Source organism: Rhinatrema bivittatum, chromosome 15, assembly GCF_901001135.1.
Source record: "Rhinatrema bivittatum chromosome 15, aRhiBiv1.1, whole genome shotgun sequence".
NCBI lineage: Eukaryota > Metazoa > Chordata > Amphibia > Gymnophiona > Rhinatrematidae > Rhinatrema > Rhinatrema bivittatum.
This window is the reverse complement of record NC_042629.1, coordinates 76828580-76855711: the sequence shown is the minus strand read 5'-3', so window position 1 is coordinate 76855711 and position 27132 is coordinate 76828580. Positions and strand designations below refer to the sequence as shown.

The 27132-nt window shown below is 51.8% G+C and overlaps 2 protein-coding genes across 5 annotated transcripts in view; one reads left to right on the top strand and one right to left on the bottom strand.

Moving 5' to 3' along the window:
* SAMD11 (sterile alpha motif domain containing 11) overlaps window positions 1-10407 on the top strand; it is a 55194-nt gene extending 44787 nt beyond the window's left edge. Inside the window, exons 5-14 of the mRNA XM_029579230.1 lie at window positions 1598-1728; window positions 4888-4980; window positions 5161-5319; window positions 5393-5546; window positions 6506-6627; window positions 6719-6797; window positions 6890-7560; window positions 8203-8327; window positions 8849-8959; window positions 9517-10407. Coding sequence (XP_029435090.1) covers window positions 1598-1728; window positions 4888-4980; window positions 5161-5319; window positions 5393-5546; window positions 6506-6627; window positions 6719-6797; window positions 6890-7560; window positions 8203-8327; window positions 8849-8959; window positions 9517-9705 — 1834 coding nt within the window. The 3' untranslated portion in view covers window positions 9706-10407. The remainder of the gene's footprint in view (window positions 1-1597; window positions 1729-4887; window positions 4981-5160; window positions 5320-5392; window positions 5547-6505; window positions 6628-6718; window positions 6798-6889; window positions 7561-8202; window positions 8328-8848; window positions 8960-9516) is intronic.
* The window catches only part of NOC2L (NOC2 like nucleolar associated transcriptional repressor), a 58532-nt gene continuing 41691 nt past the window's right edge, over window positions 10292-27132 (bottom strand). For all 4 annotated transcript variants that reach the window (XM_029579231.1, XM_029579234.1, XM_029579233.1 and 1 more), the window contains 3 exons: window positions 18693-18825; window positions 11989-12087; window positions 10292-10636 (listed from right to left, as the gene is read on the bottom strand). In XM_029579231.1, coding sequence (XP_029435091.1) covers window positions 10503-10636; window positions 11989-12087; window positions 18693-18825 — 366 coding nt within the window. In that variant the 3' untranslated portion in view covers window positions 10292-10502. The remainder of the gene's footprint in view (window positions 10637-11988; window positions 12088-18692; window positions 18826-27132) is intronic.

Here is a 27132-nt window from a genome sequence, read left to right as displayed (position 1 = left end):
AAGATGAGGTTATGTTCTCTGCTCGTTGCACTATACCTGCACGGCCCTACCCCATCCACGCTGATCTCCCTCCTGGTGCTCCTTCCTTACAAAAGACGAGGTTATGTTCTCTGCTCGTTGCACTATACCCGCACGGCCCTACCCCATCCACGCTGATCTCCCGGTGCTCCTTCCTTACAAAAGACGAGGTTATGTTCTCTGCTCCTTGCACTATACCTGCACGGCCCTACCCCATCCACGCTGATCTCTCTCCCGGTGCTCCTTCCTTACAAAAGACGAGGTTATGTTCTCTGCTCGTTGCACTATACCTGCACGGCCCTACCCCATCCAAGCTGATCTCCCTCCCGGTGCTCCTTCCTTACAAAAGACGAGGTTATGTTCTCTGCTCGTTGCACTATACCTGCACGGCCCTACCCCATCCAAGCTGATCTCCCTCCCGGTGCTCCTTCCTTACAAAAGACGAGGTTATGTTCTCTGCTCGTTGCACTATACCCGCACGGCCCTACCCCATCCACGCTGATCTCCCTCCCGGTGCTCCTTCCTTACAAAAGACGAGGTTATGTTCTCTGCTCGTTGCACTATACCTGCACGGCCCTACCCCATCCACGCTGATCTCCCGGTGCTCCTTCCTTACAAAAGACTAGGTTATGCTATTTATCTATATTGGTTCTTTAAATCTTTTTAATCAGTTCAAACTAATCCCATAACGTACTTAAAATACTGAATATTTACATAATACCTCTTAATGCGCCAGCTAAGAAAGGCTAAGAAGCAGAGCTAATGTTCCTAGGGGTGGATGTGCCTGTCTGTCAGTGCTTTGGGCTCATTCCAGTGACCCCCATGACGGAGCCTCTCTGCCAGATCCCAATTGCTTTCGTTTTCTCCCTGTTGGTAGGGGCTCCCTCTTCTACCTTTTACTCCTACCATCTCACCTTATGCCTGCCTCTCGAGTCAGGGAGGGTGTAATGCATGGTAATTTGGGGGTGACTGGAGTGGTTTCACTTTTATTGTTTGAGGCAGCACGTGGGGAGCTGCTGCAGTTTGGGGGAAGGCTGGCAGGAAGCAGAGGGAGACTTGGGGGGAGGGGAGATTGCAGCTCACTTAGCTCCTCCCTGGTTGAGTTACCTGCAGCAGAGCAAAGGGATCTTATCTGATGCTGGAACAATCCTGGCTTTCTTCAGGGCACTTCCTCTTCTTGTTCCTTGCATTATAAGGAGTTGGGAGGGTTACATCTCGTGCTGAAAGTCCAAAGCCAGACCTTCTCTTGAAAGTGGCTGTGTGTGAAACCCAGAGGTGCACGCTTATCTGATTATACAGATTAGGGGCTGGGAAGGGAGATATTTAAAGGGAGCTGCTTGGCTGCTGCTTTTCTTTGGTGACTTATAAATGAGCATGGAGACAGGTGCACAGAGAACAATCCCCAGGTGGGGAGGAAGAGGAATTCATCCTAGAAGCGCTATGTGAAGGTCAGGAGAGCGCCTCGGGGAAGCTGAGTGAAAGGGACAACTTTGTACCTGCCACTGGCCTGTGGCCAAACGTGCTGGCTTCCAGGATTTTGTGAATCGGTGGATTTTTTCTCTCTCTCTCTCTCTTTCAGTCGTGACAGCGATCTCTCCACCATTATCTCCAACCTACATCAGAGTCAGCAGCTCGTTATGCCAGAGAGCCAAAGCCAGAGCTGCAGGGAGCCAAGGAGGAGCAGCGCAGAGCTGGGCTTTGGAGCAGCAGGTGAGCAGTCTGCTTCCTGCTTCGGACTTATCTTCCTCCCCGTTTTGCTGAGCGTGTGAGGATTCTCTGGTTCTCTTCCAGCTGCAGCCCTGCTGTATTGTAGGTGTGATGCTAGGTACCATTCATGCCCAGGTGACAGCTCTGTCATCTCCAGTAGACTTGCTGGTGTTGAAAATCCCAGGGATAGGGAGGTTGGGTTATAAGGTGGTGGTTTGTGGCAAGAGCACGGAGTGAGGTGGAGAGAGAAGAATCGCTCATAGATAAGAATTTCAAGGTATTTAAATATGGAGCCCTATTGGTTCTGATTTATCTTGTATCATAGAAGCAGTGACGAGAACATAAGAATCGTGCCTGGCAGGATACCATGCTGCTAAAGCTCGGGGCTAAGTAGTGACTTTCTCCAGGTCTACCTGGTCTAGGAATTTGTCTGGACCTCTGTCATATAATCCCCACCCCTATGCTCCGCTGTTTCTTCTCAAGCTGTACCTTTTAGGGTTTTTTAAAGCTATTTTCCTCATTTTATGTTTCCCTTTTGAAAGTTAATTATTTGAGCCCATGCTGGTCACTGTTGCTAAGAGGACTACCACTACCAGCAGTCATTTATTTCATCTAGAAACTTTACCTCCCTCCCATCTTCTGATGTGACATCTACCCCAGTCAATCTTGGGGTAACTGAAATCTCCCAATATTACTGTGTTATCTAATTTGTTAGCTTCCCTAATTTCTGTTAGCATTTCGTCGTCTGTTCATTCTGCCCAGGAGCGTTAGTATACCCCCACTACTATACTCCTCCCCTTGACACAAGGAATTTCTACCCATACCGATTGTACTGTGTGCTTAGTTTCCTGCAGCATCTTTATCCTGTTGGACTCTGTGCCATCCCTAACAAAGCTCCACCCCTACCAAGATTATGTCTACCTCTTTGATCTTATTTTTCTACTTTCCTAGCAGTTAACAGGGCTAATTTCTGTTTCATAGGTATCTCCCTCAGTCAGCAGCGCATGGTTCTGAGTGTTAGTTTTCCCCCTTGTTCTAGTTAAAAGAAGCTCTATCTCCCTTTTAAAAGTTGGCGCCAGCAGTCTAGTTCCACACTTTCAGGAGAGGCTCCCCCTCCCCAAAGCGACAGAGACCTCTGAGCATCTACAGGTGCCTCTCAAAGGACTCTTAAGGAGAATTATCTGCAGCACCACTCTAATCTTGATTGAGTGAGATACAAAAGGATGAGTCTGCAGGGCTTCCTGCCTCAGCTTTGTGCAATGCACACAGATTGAGAAGCAGATTAAAGCAGCTAGTCCTGTTTCTGTAAACAAGCCCAATCCACTCTGTGGGTTTAGTTAATTTGGTCTGGCAGGATAAAGTGCAGTCCAGTGATGGGTGCTGGCTGTCCACCCACTCTTTTCTAGCCCTTTGCCATGTGTAGCTCAGCTGTTGAGACAAGGTGGCGGATAGGCCCTGCCCATTGTGCAGAAAGCTTGCAAGAGAACAAACGTTAACAGGGGAGAACTGTGCGGGAGGGGGTGCAGGGCAGAATATATTTTGTTTTGTTTTTTAAATCTCACACACAGGAAAGCTTGAAAGTAGCCTCGGACTAAATATCTCCCTGCAAGGTAAACAGTCTCTCCCTATACAAATTGGAAGTAAATCTTCCAACATGACAGTGCCCAGAATCTGTTGTCAGAGAGAGAGCGGGGAAGGGAAGCCTGGCATAGCAGCCACATCGAGTGTGTGGGGCTGTGTGCTGGGGAGCGTTGCGCCCTGGGCTCTTGCATTGTCACTGTGGGAGTGGGAGTGCAGCTAGAGCTCTGCTTGAGGTTCCCCGACAGGAAGGGATACAGCACACGGAGCTTTAAAGATTCATGCCTGTGTCTGAGAATACCAGAAAGTAAGAGTCCAGCATCTAGCAGAGGCAGAGACACAAATCACTTTGGTGGTGACATCTGGCTAAGGTTATATATAGAAATCCAATACGAGCTGTAATGTGGCACTAGCCTGCTCCTGCACAAGCTGCTGAGACAGTGGGACGCATAATCGAGTGCAAGGGGCCAGCTGAATGGCAGGTTTTGTGCTGGGTGACACCCGGCTTGTGCTGGGGATTGCTTGGCAGGCTTAGACGTTGGGAGTCGATTCATTTTTGTATGTTAAAATGCTGTATAAAATGGAGAAAGGAAAAAACAACTTCTGTTTCAGGTCTTCACTTTCTCAGGATGTTGCTAAAAAGCTCTCTCTCTCTCTCCCCTGCTCCTTCTCGTCACCCCTCTCCCTCCCCCCTTCAGGTCTTAGCTAAGAGGTTCTTCTCCCTGGGGCCAATCAATGGCTGCCTTTCAGCCCTACTGGGCCTAGGCAAACATGAGATCAATAAGTTATTAGCACCATTCTGTCACTTGTAATGTGGAGATTGATTGGGGCAGGCTGCCTGGCACTTACCAACCCTGATAAAGATGACAGATTAAGGGAATAAGAAAAAGGAATTAGGGAGGCGCTGTCAGAGCTGTCACCAGCCAGAGAAGTGCTTTTTTTTTTTTCCAGGGTCAGAATGAGCACAATTGACGCTTAAATGGTGTTAGGGTAAGGCCCCACCAGCAGCTCTGCAGGAAATCACTGTCTAGGCCTTTCTACCTACTTAGTGGCTTGGTGGGGAAGCTTGTCAGAATAATGGGGGGGAGTGGGGGGGATCCCTGCAGTATGGAAATTGCAGAGATCTCCAGCTCCATGCAACTCCTAAAAACTGGCCTGAGAGAGAGGGAAGGCCTAAAATCACCTGCACTCTACCCTCATGACCAAGTCGTGCACATGGGAGGATCTGCGGGTGGCAGTCTGAGCAGCTCCTAATCTTCAGAGAAAGTGGTGGATGTTTTGGGGTGCAAGCCTCCGTGGGTGAGGTCCCGATAGCTGTGCAGCTCTCGGCTCTGGCTGCCTCAGCTCGTGCATGGGAGGGTATTGATCGCAGACCTGTCCCTGGGCCAGGACAGAGAGACTTGCATTGGCTGGGCTTAATGTAGGAAGCTGAAGCCTGCAGAAGGCTGCGAGGCAGGCTTGGTTGGAGGTGCAGAAGAGCTGCAGAAGCTGTAGGACTGGGTCTGCTTCGTGCTGGCTTGTGCAGTCATGGAGCTCGCTGCCGGGGGGCATCACCCAACCTTTGATCTCTCTCTCATTCTCTAGATGACTTTTTAGGAAAGAGAAGAGTCTGTTCTCCCAACAGCACCAGTGAATGCCCTTTAGAGAACAAGAAAGCCAGAAGCGAGTCCCCCAAGGGTAAGTGAGCAGACCGGTTCGTTCTTGCTTCACGCAGCCCCTTGGAAGTGGCGTCCTGCATTCTGCCAGTAATGAACTGAGCCTGCACTCGGTTTTAATCTGTTTTTACCTTTTAGTTCACAGATCTGCCTCCCTTATAGAAATAATTTTCCCGATTAAAAGATCATTTTCTATCTGCAGAAACCTCGCAAACCCCGCTGCTGGAAGACCCCATCACTCAAATGACCCCTGAGGAGCATTACAGGCGAATGCTGTCTGCCCTGAATGAGCAGGGGACCTTTGAGGAGCAGCAGCGCCTCTACCAGCTGGCCAGCAGCATGGGGGTCCCCAGCCACGGCGGTAAGCCACGCTCTTGCTAGTAAATGAATCCCCCCGCCCGGGCGAGTTTAAAGGACGCGTCCTGTCTTCACAGATGTCCTGCGAGCTCGGCAGGAGGCGGCAGTGGCTGTAGCAGTGAGGAATCCAGCAGTCATGGAAGCCCATATCCCAGCCTCCAGCAACTCATCCAGCCAGCGGCGCAAACAGGGCCTCCCGCAGCACAGAGACGCTTCTCACTTCAGCGACAGGTAAAATGGCCTCTTCCCACACTCAGGGTACGATTTCTTTGTATGCGGGGCAGCAGCGCAGCACAGGTAGATGTGGTTAGAATTAAAAGGCCAGTCTCGCTTGTATAATATGTAACCCCCTAATGACTTTAAATATTGATTATGTGAAGGGCATTAGTGTTGATTGTAAAAGAAAAGTCAGTATCTTGTAAGCCCTGTGAAGCATTTGTGTCCTGTTAAAGGACATATCAGATTTTAGCGATGCTGCTTTCTAGCCCACAGACCAGTTCCAAGCAGAAAACATTGGGGTGCTTAAGCTGTTCCCTGCAGGCCCCCGAGTGAGCTCCATTCCTCCCCCTTCAGCCAGATGTACTGAGGGGCAGGAACTGGTTAAAGGCTGCCTGGTGGCTGTAAAGCTAACAGCGTGCCTGCCAGTCTCCCAGCCCCATGATTATGGCTAATTACGATGGAAGGGACATCTTCCAGCCTCTGTCAGGCAGCTTTAATTGGCCGTTATTCATCTGCACGCTGTCCAGGGTGGCAGAGCACTTGGCAGCCCCAGGACCCAGGCCTGGGCTAATTGTGAGGCCCCGGGGATTAGGGCAGGTGATTACACACTTCATGCTGTAATTACATAAGCAGCACTTGGCTGTTGCCCCAGCTCCCAGCCGAAGGTCGTGCGCTGCCTTACCTGAGATTAATTGGAGCAGGAGGCGCTGGCGGAGTGCTTATCCGATTAGCATTAACATTTCAGCAACGACGGGATCGATCGATGGCTGGCTCGGCTCCAGACATGCCCGGCTCAGCAATTAGTTTAGAGGAGAAGCGGGAAGAGGAAAGGCTGATTAGGAGAGAAGTGCAGGCTGCTCCTGTAATTTAATTTCTTTTTCTGAGGCTGCAGGGAAGATGAGATTGAGGGCGCACCACAAATCCCCCACTGGAAGTCCCTTGCCAGTAATCTGATGATCTTGTTTTGGCAGGGAGATGACGCACCCTCCTCCTCCTCCTCTGCTGTCGCCTCAGAATGCCCCTCATATTGCACTAGGTCCTCACCTTCGACCCCCCTTTCTAGGGGTGCCTTCTGCCCTGTGCCAGACACCAGGTGAGTGAGAGGGGGAACCTCCTGGGGCGGGGTGGAAGGGGACTCGCTGGGAGCTGTGCCCTGCGCCTAACCCTCCCGTCTCTGTCTCTAGGATACGGGTTTTTGCAGCCAGCACAGGCGGAAATGTTTGCCCGACAGCAGGAGATGCTGCGGAAACAGAACCTTGCCAGGTAACCCCGGGGCTGGAAATAGAAGCACTAGCTCTAGTGTCCTCTGCTGATTTATAGAGTGCTAGACCCTCTCTTCTCAATCTCCGCTCTAGACTCGAGATGTCGGCTGAGATTATCCGGCAGAAGGAGTTGGAGAATCTCCACCGGCACAGGCTGCTGTCTGCAGAGCCTCTGACCCTTCACCCCAGCTTGCCCTCGGACCACCCCGCCCTGAGGAACCTGCACGATATTCCCGAGGGGCGAGCGCTGCGGGACGAGCTCTCCCGCAGAAATGCAATGCTGGTGCTGCGCCACAGCAACGCTCCACTGCTGTCCCCCAGCCAGCACGGGGTCCCTGCCGCCGTACCCCCAAAAGAGCCAGGCGCAGAACGGCGGCGGGGCACGAGGAAGTCGACGCAGCACAGGGCTGAGCCCCCGAGCAACCCCAGCGAGACTAAAGAGCCAGAGGAGCCGCAGCGCCGGGAACACCCAATGGATGGCACTGAAGAAGAGATGAAAGACTGGGAGAGCGACGTGGACGCAAGTGAGGAGAAGGCAGAGAGCAGCAGCTCAGCAAGCGATCCCAAGGAAAGCAAAGACCTGAGAGCCTGTGAGGGCAACAAGGAGCTAAGTGAACTGCCCTCTGCCCCGAGTGTGCCCTGCAGCTCTCCTGGCATCAGTAAGAGTGAAGTGAAGTACGTGCCGCCCGGCTCTGCCTCCCTGCCAGCCTCACAGCCGCTGCCCCTCGCGTTCCCGTACAGCGTCAGCCCCTACTTCCACACAGGTGAGCAGCACGGGCAGACATTTAAGTGCCTGGGACATCTCTCCGGGACGCCGCTCGCTCGCGCGCCGCAGTGGAAAGGTCTGCTCCCCGACCTTGTCCTTTCAGCACATGAGCAATGGGCTCGCTGCCCCTCAGGGGAGGCCATGATGGCATTCATGCCAGAATAAAATCCTTTTATTGATCGGCTGGACCGCAGAGCAATTATCTGAAGCCGCCAGTGTGACTCATCTAAGTCTGCTCTGGCTCAGAGTCCTGGGGGTGGGGGAAGGGGGTGTGTGCAATGGAGATTTTTCTACTCGGGGCCCTAACCTGCTGCTGTCCTACGTTAATGTTAAAAAGCAGGGCAGGACTGGGCCAGAACTGTAATCAACAGTCAATAAGAGCAGGAGCTCTGCGCTGCAGCCAGCTGACACTGACCCTTGCCAGGGGGAATGGCTGAGGCTCCGCAGGCAGCAGAGAATCTGCTCTTGCCCCTGATTCTTCTGTTGGGGATGGGGGTTGGTAAGTGGGACCCACCTGCACGGCTGTAGAACATTTAACATATGAAATGCATTAGCCGGGCAAGGGCCCTGCAGGAGGCTGAGGTCATTAAAGGGGGGCGCCCACCTGAGCCTGTGTTTTCTCTCTCCTCCCCCACTGCAGGCACTGTGGGAGGGCTCTTCCTGGAGGGGGAGGAGAACTCAGCCCTGGAGGACATCAGTAAGTGGACAGTGGATGATGTGGCCAGCTTTGTGGGCAGCTTGACAGGCTGTGCTGAGTATACGCAGGTAAGTAGCACCTCGTCCAAACCAGGGCTTTCCCCTCTGACTGCAAATACCTGAGCAGGGGGCCATGGGTAAGGGAGAGTAGGAAAGGACTGGAGCCCAGTGACTGAGACGTGAGCAGCCACGCTGCTGGCTGCCACGGCTGGAAAGTGGTTTCTAGCAGACCGGGAACACACTGGCCACAGACCACCATGTCCTGATGTTAATTGGCCCATGGGCCTGTAACAGCAGCTAGAGAGTTAAAGGGAAAGGTGGGGAGAGGGCGTTTTTACGTCGCCAAGATCAACAGCGTGTGTGTGGCCATATTCCCCACGTCTGCTTCCAAAACCACAGAGCCCATGCCAGAATCCCTCTGGCAAGGCGCGTAATGGATGCAACACATCTCACCCACAGACACTGAAGGGAGGAATGTGTCTTTCCCGTTAGTGCGTAGGTGGCCTCGCCAGACAGGCCTGTGCTGCCGCCACCGGGCCCTTAGGGCGTGGAGGCCCGAGCGGCTGACGAGCAGTCTGCTTTCCTCCTAGGTCTTCCGGGACCATGCAATCGACGGGGAGACGCTGCCCCTCCTGTCGGAAGAGCACTTACTCAGCACCATGGGGCTGAAGCTGGGGCCCGCGCTGAAGATCCGCGCACAGGTAAAGCCCGAGCCACGTCCACTGCAAGGGCCTTCCCTGCAGCCCTTCTGGGTAGGGGAAACAACGCTGTTGTGTTGCTGGAAGGTTACAAGGCACCTGAAGGATGAGGTTGTGTTTTACTAGAAGTCTGTTCTGAGCGTGACTCAGCTGAGTGACAATCCCCGCTCTCTCTCCCTGAAGGATGAGGTTGTGTTTTACTAGAAGTCTGTTCTGAGTGTGACTCAGCTGAGTGACAATCCCCGCTCTCTCTCCCTGAAGGATGAGGTTGTGTTTTACTAGAAGTCTGTTCTGAGTGTGACTCAGCTGAGAGTGACAATCCCCGCTCTCTCTCCCTGAAGGATGAGGTTGTGTTTTACTAGAAGTCTGTTCTGAGCGTGACTCAGCTGAGTGACAATCCCCGCTCTCTCTCCCTGAAGGATGAGGTTGTGTTTTACTAGAAGTCTGTTCTGAGCGTGACTCAGCTGAGTGACAATCCCCGCTCTCTCTCCCTGAAGGATGAGGTTGTGTTTTACTAGAAGTCTGTTCTGAGTGACAATCCCCGCTCTCTCTGCTTGCAGGTTGCCAGAAGATTGGGCAGAGTGCTGTACATGGCGAGCTTTCCCATGGCTTTCCCGCTGCGGCCCCCGGACAGGGACAGTGACTTCTGCCCCTCTCCCTACAGCAGCCGCCTGTCGCCCAAGCAGGAGCAGGGCAGCCCCTCGCTCCTGCCTGCGGGAAGTGGAGACCCTGTGAAGCCTCCCTCCTAGCCCAGAGGCACCTTCAGCTCCTACCAGCGCGGGGGCCCTACAGGAAGCGGCACTAACAGAAGTGAAGGACAGACTTGCTGCCCCTTCTGTTTGCGTTGGATGGGGGAGATCAGAAGCAGGTCTGCCCTCGCCTCTCTACGCCTGAGGTCTATGCAGCTTCTAACATACCAAAGAGACAGACAGACCCACAGACAGACCCACGGCACGGCCATGGAGGGTGCAGCCCAGGGGCTCAAGGTTGCTGTTTAACGTGGGATGTGGTGGGGTCGCCTGTGCTTCTCCCCCGCCGCAGGGGCACCAGGATGAATGCCCTGGCTGCCACACGTCGCACTGCTGCTTCAAGGAGGGGCTACGGTTTGGATTTTTAAAAGGAGCAGAGTCCTGGGGGCACAAGAGACTTAAAAGGGCACGGAAAGAACCTCATGCAAGAGGTAGACAGAGCTTGCAAAGCCGGCCTTGCGCCCTAGACGTAGGAGATAACTCACGTTTACTACTGTGAATGGACCTTCAGCATCCAGCCATGGTACTACTACTACTACTACTACGCTCTCACGCTGCACGCGCCGGAAACAAGCTAAAAGCTGGCTTGGTGGTACTTAGCTTCTCTTTATATTGTTTAAAAAAAAAAGTTAATGCATTGTAACAGCACCTAAAATGCTTTCCAGCAGTAACTTTCAATAAAAAAAAAAAAGCTGTGCCCGGTTTTGGCTCTGGCTCAGTCAATGATGGGTATTTGGAGGCCTGAAGTGGGCTCGGCAGGGCCCTCCTCCACAAGTCCTGAGAGCTGCAGGGCATTCCTAGTCCTCATCGGAGAAGTCCAGCTCCTGCACAATATCTGGTGCACCTGCTGTAAGCTCCTGCAGCGCTGCAGGGGAGAGCGACTGACTCCTCAGCTTTTCCTTGCCCATCTTCACTGCAGGAGAATCAGCTCCTGTGGGTGGAAGAGCAAATATAAATTCTGCTTTATCAGGACGGAACAAGCCAGTGAGTTGCTCATCACTAATTAATCACAGCGCTCGCTAATTTACTGTCACTGCTGCAGCTTGGAGATAGGAGCAGTGGGGACGGAGCAGCTGCGTGCCTTCTCCAGCCATGCAGCACAGCCAGCCCCTGGCAATTAAAAGGAGAAGGCGGCAGGTACTGCCCCTTCAGCTTCCTGGGGGGGGGAGAGAGACGTCTAGCAGGCCCAACTGAAGACAAACACTGCAGCAAGGCTAAGGCTTGTGATTTTCCTCCCCACCATGCAGGAAGTAGTCCAGCACTTCTGCAATAGCACAGGCTGCCAGTACCACAGACATCATTAACTGCAACCCATCAAGGGAAGTCCCTGCGGAGCCGTGACTATGTCCCAGGTAAGCACTCAGTCATTATCTATTCTCCAAAACTTGTATTAAGCAACACATGATAAAGAACTATTATCTAATCTAGGACATCTTCTCTCCCCGCAACCTCTTACAGTATTCTGGCTTCTTTTTGGGAATACTTGTCAATGTCTGTACGTGTGGTGCCTCTATAGGGTGGAAGCCGCCTGCCCGACAACTGTCTGTCTGCTTCAGGGACCCCGGAGAGATATTCATGACAGAATGAAGGCGCCGCTCACAAGAATGATTTTTAAAGAAAAAATACACGTGTTCTAGACGCTGTGAAACCGAGAGGCGGCCAAAAAGAAATCTCTCCGAGGTCCCTGAAGCAGACAGACAGATGTCAGGCAGGCGGCTTCCACCCTATAGAAGCACCACACGTACAGACATTGACAAGTATTCCCAAAAAGAAGCCAGAATACTGTAAGAGGCTGCGGGGAGAGAAGATGTCCTAGATTAGATAATAGTTCTTTATCATGTGTTGCTTAATACAAAGTTTTGGAGAACAGATAATGACAGAGTGCTTACCTGCGACAGTCACCGCTCCGCAGGGACTTCCCTTGCTGGTTTAGTTAATGATCCCCTGAAAAAGGGAAGTGAGGTTGTGTTGTTCTAAAGTACTATAGACATGTCAAGAGCCACTCGGTGCCCATGAGCTGGCAAGTCTAATCTTGCAATTCCTGCCCCAGACGGCACCAGCCAGGTCTTCCTTCCTGGGCTAGGAATGCACTTTCAGGTTTGAGCTGCTCTCATTCAGCTCTGAACTCGCTCCTCTTTCCCGTCCCCTGCCTGCCAGTTACTGATGGAATAAAGATCTTGTGCTTTTCACCACAGAGGACAAACACACACAGCTACAGTCAGGGGCCTAAACGGCACTGGACCATGGACCGTGCAGCGCAACGTGACAACAGCTGAGACTTACTGTCTGAATCGCTTCCGTCTGTGAAGGGCTCCTCGCTGTCCTCTATCTCATACCCTCCTTCCTCGGCACTGCTCATGTCTGACAGATCCTCCGATCTCCCTGTTTATAAAGAAAGAAATAGCAAATAGTCTAGCGAGGGCTGAGATTTTGTACAATTAACAATTTCACCAGAGGGATTGGGGGGGGGGGGGGGGGGCAGAGAATCGCAGGCTGAGAGGAGTCAGCGGGCAAATTAGTTTAACTGCTATGTGTCTTTTTTTATAAGGTGCACAGGCGTTAACCAGTGCGATACATTTATTGTATTTATTTTCACACTGATTCCCCGGTGGCAAACAAAGATAACTAAGATTTGCATCAAGCAATTAATTGGAGCAACAAGCCACAGTCCAAGTATAAAAAGCAAGAGCCGCACTAAGATCCATTCCTCTGAGCAACCGGCGCACTCTGGCTCTCGACCCTCTTTTTCTCCTTGAAGGGAAGATCATTGGTCTCCGGTTTAATATCCATTGGCCGACACTCAGAAAGCCCTGCACTGTGCACACGCGGCCCGGAAATGAGAGCGCGAGCCAGGACTGCACCCAGCAGCACGAGGGGCTGCCTGCCCTCCCTCCCTCCCTCCCTCTGTCCAGCGGCGCCAGCTGATGAGATCCCTTCTCCAGCAAGGGCCCGGCCGGACCGCAGCCCCAAGACACTGTGAGCAGTGCATGCCTGGGAGAGGGAGGGGTGTGTGTGTGTGTGTGTGTGTGTGTGTAAGCTGTGCGTGCCTGGGAGAGGGAGGGGTGTGTGTGTGTGTGTGTGAGCAAGCTGTGCGTGCCTGGGAGAGGGAGGGGTGTGTGTGTGTGTGTGTGAGCAAGCTGTGCGTGCCTGGGAGAGGGAGGGGTGTGTGTGTGTGTGTGTGTGTAAGCGGTGCGTGCCTGGGAGAGGGAGGGGTGTGTGTGTGTGTAAGCGGTGCGTGCCTGGGAGAGGGAGGTGTGTGTGTGTGTGTAAGCTGTGCGTGCCTGGGAGAGGGAGGGGTGTGTGTGTGTGTAAGCGGTGCGTGCCTGGGAGAGGGAGGGGTGTGTGTGTGTGTAAGCGGTGCGTGCCTGGGAGAGGGAGGTGTGTGTGTGTGTGTGTAAGCGGTGCGTGCCTGGGAGAGGGAGGTGTGTGTGTGTGTGTAAGCGGTGCGTGCCTGGGGAGAGGGAGGGGTGTGTGTGTGTGTAAGCGGTGCGTGCCTGGGAGAGGGAGGGGTGTGTGTGTGTGTGTAAGCTGTGCGTGCCTGGGAGAGGGAGGGGTGTGTGTGTGTGTGTGTAAGCGGTGCGTGCCTGGGAGAGGGAGGGGTGTGTGTGTGTGTAAGCGGTGCGTGCCTGGGAGAGGGAGGGGTGTGTGTGTGTGTAAGCGGTGCGTGCCTGGGAGAGGGAGGGGTGTGGTGTGTGTGTGTAAGCTGTGCGTGCCTGGGAGAGGGAGGGGGTGTGTGTGTGTGTGTGTAAGCGGTGCGTGCCTGGGAGAGGGAGGGGTGTGTGTGTGTGTAAGCGGTGCGTGCCTGGGAGAGGGAGGGGTGTGTGTGTGTGTAAGCGGTGCGTGCCTGGGAGAGGGAGGGGTGTGTGTGTGTGTGTGTAAGCTGTGCGTGCCTGGGAGAGGGAGGGGTGTGTGTGTGTGTGTGTAAGCGGTGCGTGCCTGGGAGAGGGAGGGGTGTGTGTGTGTGTAAGCGGTGCGTGCCTGGGAGAGGGAGGTGTGTGTGTGTGTGTGTAAGCGGTGCTTGCCTGGGAGAGGGAGGGGGGTGTGTGTGTAAGCGGTGCGTGCCTGGGAGAGGGAGGGGGGTGTGTGTGTGTAAGCGGTGCGTGCCTGGGAGAGGTGTGTGTGTGTGTAAGCTGTGCGTGCCTGGGAGAGGGAGGGGTGTGTGTGTGTGTGTGTGTAAGCTGTGCGTGCCTGGGAGAGGGAGGGGTGTGTGTGTAAGCTGTGCGTGCCTGGGAGAGGGAGGGGGGTGTGTGTGTGTGTAAGCTGTGCGTGCCTGGGAGAGGGAGGGGTGTGTGTGTGTGTGAGCAAGCTGTGCGTGCCTGGGAGAGGGAGGGGTGTGTGTGTGTGTGTGTGAGCAAGCTGTGCGTGCCTGGGAGAGGGAGGGGTGTGTGTGTGTGTGTAAGCTGTGCGTGCCTGGGAGAGGGAGGGGGTGTGTGTGTGTGTGTGTGTGTGTAAGCTGTGCGTGCCTGGGAGAGGGAGGGGGGTGTGTGTGTGTGTGTAAGCTGTGCGTGCCTGGGAGAGGGAGGGGGGTGTGTGTAAGCAGTGCGTGCCTGGGAGAGGAGAGGGGTGGGTGTGTGTGTGTGTGTGTGTGTAAGCTGTGCGTGCCTGGGAGAGGGGTGGGTGTGTGTGTGTAAGCTGTGCGTGCCTGGGAGAGGGGTGGGTGTGTGTGTGTAAGCTGTGCATGCCTGGGAGAGGGGAGGGGTGTGTGTGTGTGTGTGTGTGTAAGCGGTGCGTGCCTGGGAGAGGGAGGGGTGTGTGTGTGTAAGCGGTGCGTGCCTGGGAGAGGGGGGTGTGTGTGTAAGCTGTGCGTGCCTGGGAGAGGGGTGGGTGTGTGTGTGTGTAAGCTGTGCGTGCCTGGGAGAGGGGAGGGGTGTGTGTGTGTGTAAGCGGTGCATGCCTGGGAGAGGGGAGGGGTGTGTCTGTGTGTGTGCGTGCATGCCTGGGAGGGGTGTGTGTGTGTGTGTGTGTAAGCAGTGCATGCCTGGGAGAGGGGTGGGTGTGTGGGTGTGTGTGTGTGTGCCTGGGAGAGGGGCGTGTGGGTAAGTGGTGCGTGCCTGGGAGAGGGGTGGGTGGGTGTGTGTGTGTGTGCCTGGGAGAGGGGTGTGTGGGTAAGTGGTGCGTGCCTGGGAGAGGGGGGTGTGTGTGTGTGTTGCTGGCAAATGAATTTAAAAATAGTTTTCCTGGGTGGCTAGAACTGGCCAGGGCTTTTTTTTTTTTTTTTTTTTATTATTATTATTGCATGCTGGGCCCTTACAGAGTTTTTCTTGTAAAGTCTTACAGTCAAGTTAATGGCAGGATTGTTTTGAGTTCCCCGAATACCACAAAAAGATGATCAGATCGAAGAAAGGAGCTGGTGACCTTCCAATAATGCAACAGTGCTCGTCACTCATCCAAAATATGGAGAGCCCGTCCCGTTGAGGAATCACGGGACCAGTCCTGAAATCCCAGTAACTCCACCGTCTGGTTCACGTGAAAGGCCGAAACCACTTTAGGGAGAAAAGAAGGAACCGTACGCGAGGAAACCGTATCCGACGATAGCCGCAGGAAAGAGCCTGCACCTCTGAGATCAGTCTAGCCGAGGAAATGGCTACCAAAAAATGTCTTCAAGCTGAGTCGTCGTCCAGGATGCCCGAAGTTAAGATTCCACTCCGGACACACCTCCCCTCGAGGGGGACGCAGATGCTTACATCTCTCATAAAACGCACGAGACCTGCACCCTAAGTGAGCTAAAGGCCAACCCCTTGGACAAACTCTGCAGAAAAAGGACAGAAACCGAGTCAGAAACCTGCCACACTCGGGAGTAGGCTAGGGAAGTAGCAATAACTGGTTCCGAATACCCCTTCTGACACAACTGCCTCCTTCAAAAGCCAGGGCGCGAGACGGACGCCATCCACCTGATCTGAAAATATGGGACCTTGCCGCAGAAGTCCTACAAGCGGATTGTGATACATTACAGGAGGACCTTGTGAGGCTGGAAGATTGGGCATCCAAATGGCAGATGAAATTTAATGTGGATAAGTGCAAGGTGATGCATATAGAGAAAAATAACCCTTGCTGTAGTTACACGATGTTGGGTTCCATATTAGGAGCTACCACCCAGGAAAGAGATCTAGGCATCATAGTGGATAATACTTTAAAATCATCGGTGCAGTGTGCTGCAGCAGTCAAAAAAGCAAACAGAATGTTAGGAATTATTAGGAAGGGAATGGTTAATAAAACGGAAAATGTCATAATGCCTCTGTATCGCTCCATGGTGAGACCCCACCTTGAATCCTCTCTACCTTCTGTGATCTGGACACTGTTGGAAGCAGGATACCGGGGCTTGATGGCCCCTCAATCTGCCCCAATATGGCAAATCTTATGTTCTTATTTAGCTCCTGTAAAAGCTGAACTCTGCCCTGGGCTTCCATAATGCACGCACCCTTTCGTTGGCTTAAAAGAAGAGTTTCCAGAGCTTTGCTTTAAGACAGAAAAATACAGCACTGCATGTATGTAACATGCATCGTAACCTTCTCAGGGACCAGCATAAACTCGGGGCTCCAAGGCATGAGACTGCTTTAAGTCTGGGCACTTTGCACTTTCTAAATTTCAAAAGGAAACGCATTAAAGTGCTGGTGAACACTACAAAACGGTAACATGTACAGACTCGAGCCAATAAAGGTTTATTACTCAGAGGGGGAGCGAAAGACAGTAAATCACCTCTCTGCAGGGCTGTCTCGCACTCTGCCTCCGTGAGGCTGCGTGCACCTCTCCGCAGGGCTGTCTCGCACTCTGCCTCCGTGAGGCTGCGTGCACCTCTCCGCAGGGCTGTCTCGCACTCTGCCTCCGTGAGGCTGCGTGCACCTCTCCGCAGGGCTGTCTCGCACTCTGCCTCCGTGAGGCTGCGTGCACCTCTCTGCAGGGCTGTCTCGCACTCTGCCTCCGTGAGGCTACGTGCACCTCTCTGCAGGGCTGTCTCGCACTCTGGCTCCGTGAGGCTGCGTGCACCTCTCTGCAGGGCTGTCTCGCACTCGGTGAGGCTATGTGCACCTCTCTGTAAGGCTGCTCGCACTCTGCCTCTTTCAGGCTGCCTGCACCTCTCTGTAAGGCTGTCTCTCTGTGGAGCTGTCTCTGCTTCTTTCAGGCTGCCTGCACCTCTCTGTAAGGCTGTCTCTCTGTGGCTGCCTGCACCTCTCTGTAGGGCTGTCTCTCTGCCTGCACCTCTCTGTAGGGCTGTCTCTCTGCCTCTTTCAGGCTGCCTGCGCCTCTCTGTAGGGCTCTCTCTCTACCTCTTTCAGGCTGCCTGTGCCTCTCTGTAAGGCTGTCTCTCTGCCTCTTTCAGGCTGCCTGCGCCTCTCTGTAGGGCTGTGTCTCTGCCTCTTTCAGGCTGCCTGCGCCTCTCTGTAAGGCTGTCTCTCTGCCTCTTTCAGGCTGCCTGCACCTCTCTGTAGGGCTGTCTCTCTGTGGCTGCCTGCACCTCTCTGTAGGGCTGTCTCTCTGCCTCTTTCTGGCTGCCTGCACCTCTCTGTAAGGCTGTCTCTCTGCATGGCTGTCTCTCTGTGGCTGTCTGCACTTCTCTGTAGGGCTGTCTCTCTGCCTCTCTCTGTAAGGCTGTGTCTCTCTGCCTCTTTCAGGCTGCCTGCACCTCTCTGTAAGGCTGTGTCTCTGTAGGGCTGTCTCTCTGTAGGGCTGTCTCTCTGCCTCTTTCAGGCTGCCTGTAAGGCTCTGCTTGTAGGAGGCAGGAGATTTTCTTGGTGGTATTGCTAAGTAAATCCTAAAGAAGAGAGCTGGATAAGTGGCTTAATCAGAGAAAGAAGGGACTGGAGCAGCCCCTCCCCTACGTTTTTCCTCTGGGGGTGGGAAGCTGACAGTCACCTCCAGGGACCTCAGGGCTTGTTGTGGGAGGGAGTGGAAAGGTCTTTGAGGATCAGAGAGACGGAAGGGGAGGGGGGGAGAAAGCAGAGCTGTTAACGCCAGATCAGCAGGAGGAAGGCTGACGGCACAGAGACCTTAGCCAAGCCGCCTGTTTTGAATTACAAATCCCCACAGGGGTCCCGAGCTACAAAGAGAATGCACTTCCTGTAAAGCCTGCAACCGCTGGCAGCTCTCACATAGCCACAGCAAGGAGGAAATCCGAGGGCAAAGCCCCAGACACAGCTCAGCCTCGCCAGCCCCTGTGCAGCCCTCTCCCACAACAACAAGAACGAGGCCAGTGCTGAGCTTTCTGCAAGCTGCCTTAAGGAGGCTGTGTCTCAGCTGCCTGAGGGGCAAAGATCTGCAGAGGAGGCACCGCCAGCATTGTTAGCAAAACTTTTAGCATCAATCTGCTCACCAACGGGCCGATACAGAAAAACCCGCGGGAGAGCCGGCGAGCGCGCGCTCTCCTGGGCGCGCGATTCACTAAAAAAAAAAAAAAATGTAAATGAGGGCCCGCGGTAAAAGGAGGCGCTAGGGACACTAGCGCGTCCCTAGCGCTTCCTTTTTGACAGGAGCGGCGGCTGTCAGCAGGTTTGACAGCCGACGCTCAATTTTACCAGCGCATGTTCTCGAACCCACTGACAGCTACGGGTTCGGAAAACGGACGCCGGCAAAATTGAGCGTCCATCTTCCAACCTGCGGGCCATGGGCAGATTTTTTATTTTATTTTTTTTTTATTTTAATTTTTTTTGGGGGGCCTTTGACTTAATATCGCTATGAGGGTGTACAGAAAAGCAGTTTTTTCTGCTTTTCTATACACTTCCCCGGTGGCGGCCGAAATTTGCAATGCGAAAGAAAACCAGCTCTTTTGTCTCTCCCCTTGAGATTCTGATCACTGCTGCCTGGCAGCAATCAGTCACAGAGACAGGGGGTAGTGGTACTGCCCACTCTTGACACAAAGCCCTAATGGAGCCCGGGATTCCCGGTATCGGCGCAGTCGTGGCTGCATTAGCAAATCCTGTGTGCGTATTCTTCCGCCCCCACCCTGAAAAAGGCTCAGGATTCTCTCAGTGCTGTTCTTCTGCCCCCAATACCTTTCACAAAGACACCGCCATTCTCTTCCTCTGAGCCACTTTCAGAATCAAACAGCTCCCCAAACTCCTTCTTGGCTTCTTCCTTCTCCTCCCGCTTCTTCCTGTTGATTGCTGGGAGATTGAGGTCTTCCAGCTAAAGAGAACAAAAAAGAAAATTATTTCCTTACCTGCTAATTTTCGTTCCTGTAGTACCATGGATCAGTCCAGACCGTGGGTTATGTTCCCCTTCCAGCAGATGGAGTCAGAGCAAAAACTGAGAGGGCGGTCCCTCATGACTGGTGCGCACCCTCTGTAAACCTTCAGTATTAAGAATATCCAAGCAACAAAGAAAAACCCCTTGGATGGATCAATACACAAATGAAGATCAACTAAATTGAACATCAAACTGTAAATCTGAATAGGCAAACTTGCAATGTGAACTCTGTCAGTCCCAAACAGGTCCTGAAATGATTACACAGTCAAGCTGAAGGATTAACCCAAAGAAAAACACCCAAAATCCTAAGGGAGGGCATCTGGACTGATCCATGGTACTACAGGAACCAAAATTAGCAGGTAAGGAAATAATTTTCTTTTCCCTGTACGTACCAGGATCAGTCCAGACCGTGCGATGTACCAAAGCTTCCCTTAAATAGGGTGAGCCACTGCTATCCCAGTTCGAATGACCTGAGCCCCAAAAGAACTCGAGGTCGTTGATTGCAGAGTCAAGCGATAGTGATGCGCAAAAGTGTACAAAGACTTCCAAGTGGCCACTCGGCAAAATTCCTGCTGAGAGACCGCTCGGCTTTCTGCCCAGGAAGCTGCTTGAGCTCTGAGAGAATGAGCTTTAATACCATCTGGGGGCTAACGCCCCACGCCACTGTACACGGTAGAGATTGCTTCCTTCATCCATCGGGCAGTGGTGGTCTTTGAAGTCTAATGCCCCTTCTTGGGACCACTCCAGAAGACAAAAAGATGATCTGATAAGCGGAAGTCGTTAGTAACCTCCAGATATAGAAGGAGGACTCGCTTGACATCTAGGCGCCTGAGCTCCTTAGAATCCTCATCCTGGCATGATGGCAGTTCTACCAACTGATTCAGATGCAAAGACGAGACCACCTTTGGAAGGAAGTTGGTAAGATATCTGAGGATACTCCAGGATCCGTAGAGCGTAGAAAAGGCTCTCTACATTTATTTATTTATTTATTTAAGATTTTTATATACCGGCATTCATGATACAATCACATCATGCCGGTTTACATATAACAGGGGTGTACAATGAACAACAGAGTAACCTGTGGAAGTGAGCAGTTACAAATAACAAGGGAATTAAAACTGGGAGAAGAGAAGAAAAAAAGGAGAGGATAACATTAGATAAAGATATTTACATTAGATAAAGATATTTACAATATCTATAATATAAGCTATAGATATTTACATGGAGAAGGCGGTAGGACTGGTTGGATAACGTCTAGTAGGACTGGCTGGATAACGTTTGGTTGATGGTGTGAGAATTAGTTGGTGTCCGGGAATGCTTGTTTAAACAGCCAGGTCTTAAGTCTTTTCCTGAAAGTTGGGAGGCTAGGTTCTTGTCTGAGGTCGGGAGGGATGGAGTTCCATAAGGTGGGGCCGGCTGTTGAGAGGGCCCGATCTCTTAAAGTGATGTGTCTGGTGGTTTTAGTAGGAGGTACTTGAAGAGATCCTCTGAGTGTGTCTCTAATTGGTCTTGAGGAGTTGTATATTTGGAAAGGGACTTGTAAGTCGAGTGGAATATGTAGATGGATGGTTTTGTATATTATGGAAAGAGATTTGTAGAGGATTCTGAAGTGAATTGGCAACCAGTGGAGATCTTTTAGGATTGGAGTTATGTGGTCCCTTCTCCTGGAATTTGTCAGTAATCTTGCTGTAGCATTTTGTATTATCTGAAGTGGTTTAGTGTAGGAGGAAGGGAGGCCCAGAAGGATAGAGTTACAGTAATCGATCTTGGAAAAAATAATAGCTTGTAGAATAGTTCTGAAGTCCTGAAAGTGGAAGAGCGGTCTAATTCTTTTCAGAACTTGGAGTTTGTGGAAACAATCTTTGGTGGTTCTGTTAATGAAGGCTTTAAGGTTCATCCGGTTGTCAATTAAGACTCCTAGGTCTCTCACTTGTGTGGTAGTAGGGATAGCCGGAAGATTAGAGATGGAGTTGTTGTTATCTGGGGAGATGAGCAGCAGTTCGGTTTTGGAGGAGTTTAAAACTAAGTTTAGGTTGGATAGGAGGCGTTTAATTTGAAGGAGGCAATTTTCCCAGTAATCCAATGTTTTCATATAAGATTCTTAATGGGTATCACGATCTGGATATCGTCGGCGTAAAGAAAGTGTTTGAGGTTAAGGTTGGAGAGGAGTTGGCAGATTGGTAAGAGATAAATGTTGAAGAGTGTAGGCGACAGCGAGGAGCCCTGGGGGACTCCTATGGAAGAGTCCATTCGAGATGATTCCTTATTCTGTATCTTAACCTTGAAGCCTCTATTGGAGAGAAAAGATTTAAACCATGAGAGTGCGGTGCCTGAGATACCTATAGAAGCCAGTAAGGATGTGAGAGTGGAATGGTTGACCGTATCAAAGGCCGCTGATAAGTCCAGTAGAATCAGGAGGAAGGATTGACCTTTGTCAAGGCCCATTAAAATGAAGTCTGACATGGAGATGAGGAGGGATTCTGTACTCATTGATTTGCGAAAACCGTATTGTGAGGGGAATAGAATTTTGTTGTCTTCAAGGTAGTCGGAGAGTTGAGTGTTTACAACTTTTCTAGAATCTTAGCTATGAATGGAAGATTGGCGATGGGGCGGAAATTATTAGGGTCTTTAGTGTCCAAGTTGGGTTTCTTGAGTAGGGGTTTAATGGAGGCCAATTTGAGGTCGTCAGGATATGATCCTTGGGAGAGCGAGCAATTTATGATGTCCGCAAGTGATTTGGCGATGGAGTCAGGGATAGCCAAGAGCAGTTTAGTGGGAATAGTATCCAATGGGTGGGAGGAGGGTTTCATTCTCCTTAAAAGAGCTTGTATCTCTAAGGTAGAGATGGGTTCAAGTGATTCCAGACCATTTTTGTTGAGGGAGGGTTGCAGAAGAGTCGGGGGGGGAAGTAGGATCGGGGGGATTAGAAGGCAATTGTGTTAGAAGGCAGTTGACTTTGTTGTAGAAATGTAGAGCGAGTTCTTCAGCTTTGGTTTGCGCTAGGTCACTGGGAATCTCCTGGGGGTTAATTTGGGTTAGATTAGAGACATAGGCGAATAGGGCTTTTGCGTCGAAGATCAGGTGGTGAATCTTGGATGCATAGAAGTCCCTTTTGGAGTTTGAGGTAGCGGACTTGTACTGGTGGAGGGTGGCTTTGTAGATGGAGAGTGTATTGGTGCTAGGGGATTTGCGCCAGTTGCTCTCTTTCTGTCTTAGACTTTGTTTTAGCTTTCTTAATTCTTCCGTGAACCATGGTTGTCTTTTGGAGGCGTTTGGGAGTGATTTTTTGGTTGCTAGTGGACATAATTTATTATAATTTATTTACATGACAAGGCCTGCAGCTCCGAGCAGAACAGATGGCAGCCAAGAATACGAAGGATCAAAATCAAAACTCCCCGAGGGGCATAAATTGCAAATCAGTGTTTCACATGCTTTACTCCCCTCAAGAACCAGGCCACGTCCAGGTGTGTCACAAGAGGAAGGCCATCCAGATGATGAACTAGAGCACCTAAGTCTGCCACCTGAACTCGGAGAAAACTGTAGGCTAATCCCCTCTCCAGCCCTCGCTGTAAGAATGACAAGATCTGGGCTATGGTCGCACGCCGTGGAGAGAGACGAGACGCGAGGACTGGCAGCAAGCCTCAAAAACTTTCCAAGCTCGGACATGGGACCTGGAGGTGGAAGGCTTCCTAGCCTTGAGAAGAGTGGAGATAACCGCCGCTGGATACCCTCGTCTCCTCAGCCAGCGCCGTTCCAAAAGCCAGGCCGCTAGACAGAAGTGATCTACCTGATCGAAAAATACTGGTCCCTGCCGTAGGAGATTCAACAGATGCCCCAAGCGCAGTGGGCCGTCCACCGCTAGGTTGGCTAAGTCTGCGAACCACGGCCGATGAGGCCACTCTGGAGCCACGAGGATCCTGGGCCCCTGGTGACCCTCTATTCTTCAGAGCACTCTTCCCACCAGGGACCAAGGCGGGAACACGGAACGTAGGATGTTCCTCGGCCACGGGAGGGCCAGGGCATCGACGCCTTCTGCTCCGTGCTCCCTTCTGCGGCTGAAAAAGCACGGAGGCTTTGCGTTCCCATCAGATCCAGATGGGGAGTCCCCCATCACGTGACGAGTAGTGCCACTGCCTCCTGGGACAATTCCCATTCTCTGGGATCTAAGCGCTGGCGACTTAAAAAAGCCACCTGAACATTGTCCACCTCTGCAATGTGAGACGCCGCCAGATGAGACAGGTGGAGTTCCGCCCGCGGCATCAGCTGGTTCGTCTCCAAAGTCACATGAAGACGTCTTGTTCCCCCTTGACGACTGATGTATGCCACAGTCGTGGCGTGGTCGGAGAGGATCCAGACTGCTCGGCCTTGTGCTAGGGGCAGAAAACGCTGCAGCGCAAGATGGACCGCTCGTCTCCAGATGGTGGATTGGCCAAGTTGCCTGTTCTGGTGTCCACCACACACTGGCCCCAGCCGGTAAGGCTGGCATCTGTTGTAACGAGTAGCCATTGTGGAACCTTGAGCTCTACTCCCCGAAGCAAATGATTCAGGTCGAGCCACCAGGTCAGGCTGCCCTTGGGTAGGGGCGGTATCGGCAGAGGAGCCTGAAATTCCTGAGATACCGGCTTCCAACGGGAGAATAATGCTCTTTGTAAGGGACGCATGTGGGCAAAAGCCCAAGGCACAACATCTGTTGTGGAGGCCATGGAACCTAGCAACTGGAGATAGTCCCAGGCTGTGGGAAGTTGGAGGTCCCGAAACGCTGAACCTGACCCGCAGAGAGGCCTCCAGAGTCTCCCACCCCCTGGACAGCAATTGGAGGAGCATAGGATGAAAAGGAAAGTCTTCTAAGATGGCTTGAGCCCTGGTAGGCCGGGATCCCCCTTCTTCAGTGCAGTGCTGGCGGCAAGAGCCTCCTGGGGGGGCCTCAATAGCTAATCCGGCCAGGACATGTGTGATAAGTGGAACCATCTCATCGCTCTGGAAAAGGCGTAGAACCTGAGGAACATCCCCTTCGACTTGCGCCGAGGGCGTCGGGTCATCTAGATCAGGGTCCATTGCAGGGTCCGTCGGGGGTGGAGGGTCAGGACTGGTTGGATAGGCAACCGGCTGAACCCTAGAGGATCCCAAAGTGGCCATTGGAACGGCAGGGCCAGAATACTGGTGCTGTACCGGGCTGTGATGGTACTGATCCCGAGGCCCCCCTGCCACATCCGGGAGTTCCCCCAGACTTACCACTTTAGGAGGAGGGGGAGCCAAACCGCATCCTGGTGGTGGCTGAGCCTTGCCAAATAAGCCCCATGCATCAGCAGAATAAATTCTGTGGAAAAAGGCTCCAGAGGCGGGATGGCCGGAGAGGTGGGGGCCCTGAGGGTTCTCTCAGGGCGGCTCTGCGTCGGGGAGGTGCGCCGGAAAGAGAACCGGAGGAGAATGAGGTCCGTCCAGGTCTGAATCCCCGGGAGGCAGCGCTGGAGCAGCAAGTAGTGGATCCAAGATGGCCGCTGTTTCCGCATTGGACAGGAACAGGGCCAACCTCCTCAGAGCCTGGTGCGCATCTGCGCGTGAACCAGACCTGGTTCCCTCTCCACCGGGGAGGCACCAAGCACACAGGCTGTCCCGGGAGAGCCGCGATCCGGGCTCCCCGCAGGTGCTGCGCCACGGCATGGAGGCAAGTAAAGAAGAGCTTGGAACCCAGACCTCCGAAAACCTTCGACAGCAGGAACGAAATCAAAGTCCTGCGCTGCCTAACTTTAACGACCTGTTCTGGTTTTTTTGTTTTTTTTTCCCCAAGCCAGAGGGATGTCGCGTCTCTGAAGCTTAGGGGCTGCCCTGAGGACACGACATCTCCGGGCCGCGGGTCGATATCGAGGGGGAGAGGTTGGACCACCAACTTCACCCCTAAAGGCAGCAAATGGCAGCCCTGTAAAAGGAAAGTTAACAAACAGCAATAAATACAAAAGATGACAGGTCTGCCACTGAATGAACCTGCAGCAGGACAGCCCATAGGAAGGAGAGCAAAGCTACAATGAAAAGCCTCTGCCTTTCTTTTTCTTTTTTAAATAAGATCCATCCAAGTGAAAAATGTGTTAACAAGAAAACAGGAGAAATAAATCAAAGACTATTCTCACAGAAAGGAAATGGGAGAACCGAAGGTGCAACCCGAATCTGCTGGAGTCAGAGAAATACCGAAGTTTTACAGAGGGTGCACCAGTCAGGAGGGACCACCCTCTCAGTTTTTGCTCTGACTCCATCTGCTGGAAGGGAGACATAACCCACGGTCTGGACTGATCCTGGTACGTACAGGGAAAAGTGAGATTCTTCAGAGTGCATCCCTGCTTCATTTCCAACCTGAGCTCCACACCCCACTGCAGCCTTCCCTCCCAACCTGTACCCCAAGTGGGTTGCTTGGCCGAAGTCTGACAAGCTGGGCTTAGAATATATTCAGAAAGTGGGCCTCATGGACTTGGCATTCTCACACAGACCCCATATCACAGGACTATAAAACAACTAAGAACAGGAGGAGTAACCATCAGATGTGCAGGCTCTGTGCTAAGAATTCCAAGAGAAAGTCTATATGTTCTGGGAAATTGTATGCGTCTCTCAAAGCATGGTTTCAGATGTGCAAATGAAAAGGGTATGATAGAGGCACAGGAGGGGGAGGGCAAAAGAACAGCAAGAGAATCCCAAACCTCCAGCAGACCTCCTAATAAGAAAAGTGCCTGTAGAAGATCATTGCCTTTGCTATATCTGTAGTACAAAGGAAGGTATAATACACAACTATGAAGAACAGCCTACCATATATTTATTTTATTCAGTAAATACCATGCATTCACAAAAACATGTATACACAAACATTAAAAACATTCCCACATTTCCCAACCGGCTTCTTCAGGAGAACATCATACACATCAATGTGACTTAAATCATATTTTACACTTTTCATGGGGAAATCTCACATTAACTGCCAGTATATGACAAGATGTTGGACTTCTATAAAAATCTAAAAACGAGAGATCAGCTTTCTGTTATATTAGCAATGAAACTGTATAACTGAATCAAAGGAACGGGAGCTGCAATGAAAGGAAAATTGGTTCTTACCTGATAATTTTCGTTCCTGTAATACCACGGATCAGTCCAGACTCCTGGATTTTACCTAAAACTCTCTGACAAGTGTAGCCTATACACTTATGCCTCTTCTCATCATATTATTGTATTATCTAATTTGTTCAGTTATTCTTTCTATCGCTCCGGCTATCCTAGCCCTCCAGGTTAATACCCCTTGTTATATGTAACTTTCATTTCTTGTTATATGGTTGACTTTGTTATTCCCCTCATGTTATCTGTAAACCGATCTGATATGAATTCTCTTTCATGAAGGTCGGTATATAAAAATGTTAAATAAATAAATAAATAAATAAATTTTACACCCCCCTCCACCTTACACAGGATGGTGCCACCTACAGTTCGGCAATATTACTCAATGTCAAAGCAGTATGACTTCAGAACTACTAGAACTATGTACAAGAACCTCTCAACTAGACAAAAAATATTTGGGTCACTGAACCCCTCAAGGAACAGAACCTGTGGACCCACTGAAACAAGGACAATCCAAAACAGGATAGCGTTTTCTGCAGATTTGACAACCGAAAAAAAAAATAGGGAACGAGCAGACTCTCCCTAACTTCCATATATCTTGCGGGCGGGCGTCTGGACTGATCCGTGCTACCACAGGAACGAAAATTATCAGATAAGAACTAATTTTCCTTTCCCTATACGTACCCGGATCAGTCCAGACTCCTGGGATGTATCAGAGCTGACCTACTTGGGGTGGGATCTGGAGAGGCCCGCTTGCAGCACACCTGCTCCAAACTCCGCAGATGCCTGCGCCTGAACATCCAATCAGTAATGCCTCGCAAACGTATGAATGGATTTCCAAGTAGCCGCCCGACAAATCTGCGGCAACACCAAGTGACATTCCGCCCAAGATGCCGCCTGAGAACGAGTAGAGTGAGCACGAAGCTCCAGAGGAAGAGGCTTACCACGCAATAAATAGGCCGAGTTAATGGCCTCCTTCAACCAGCGAGCTATGGTAGTCTTAGATGCCATCCTACCATGCTTGGGACCACTCCACAGTACAAACAGATGGTCCGTCAGCCGAAAATCATTGGTGACCTCCAAATAACGTAATAACGGTCTGCGAACATCCAGCCTCCGCAAGTCCCCAGACAACGGATCCGAACGATCTACCTG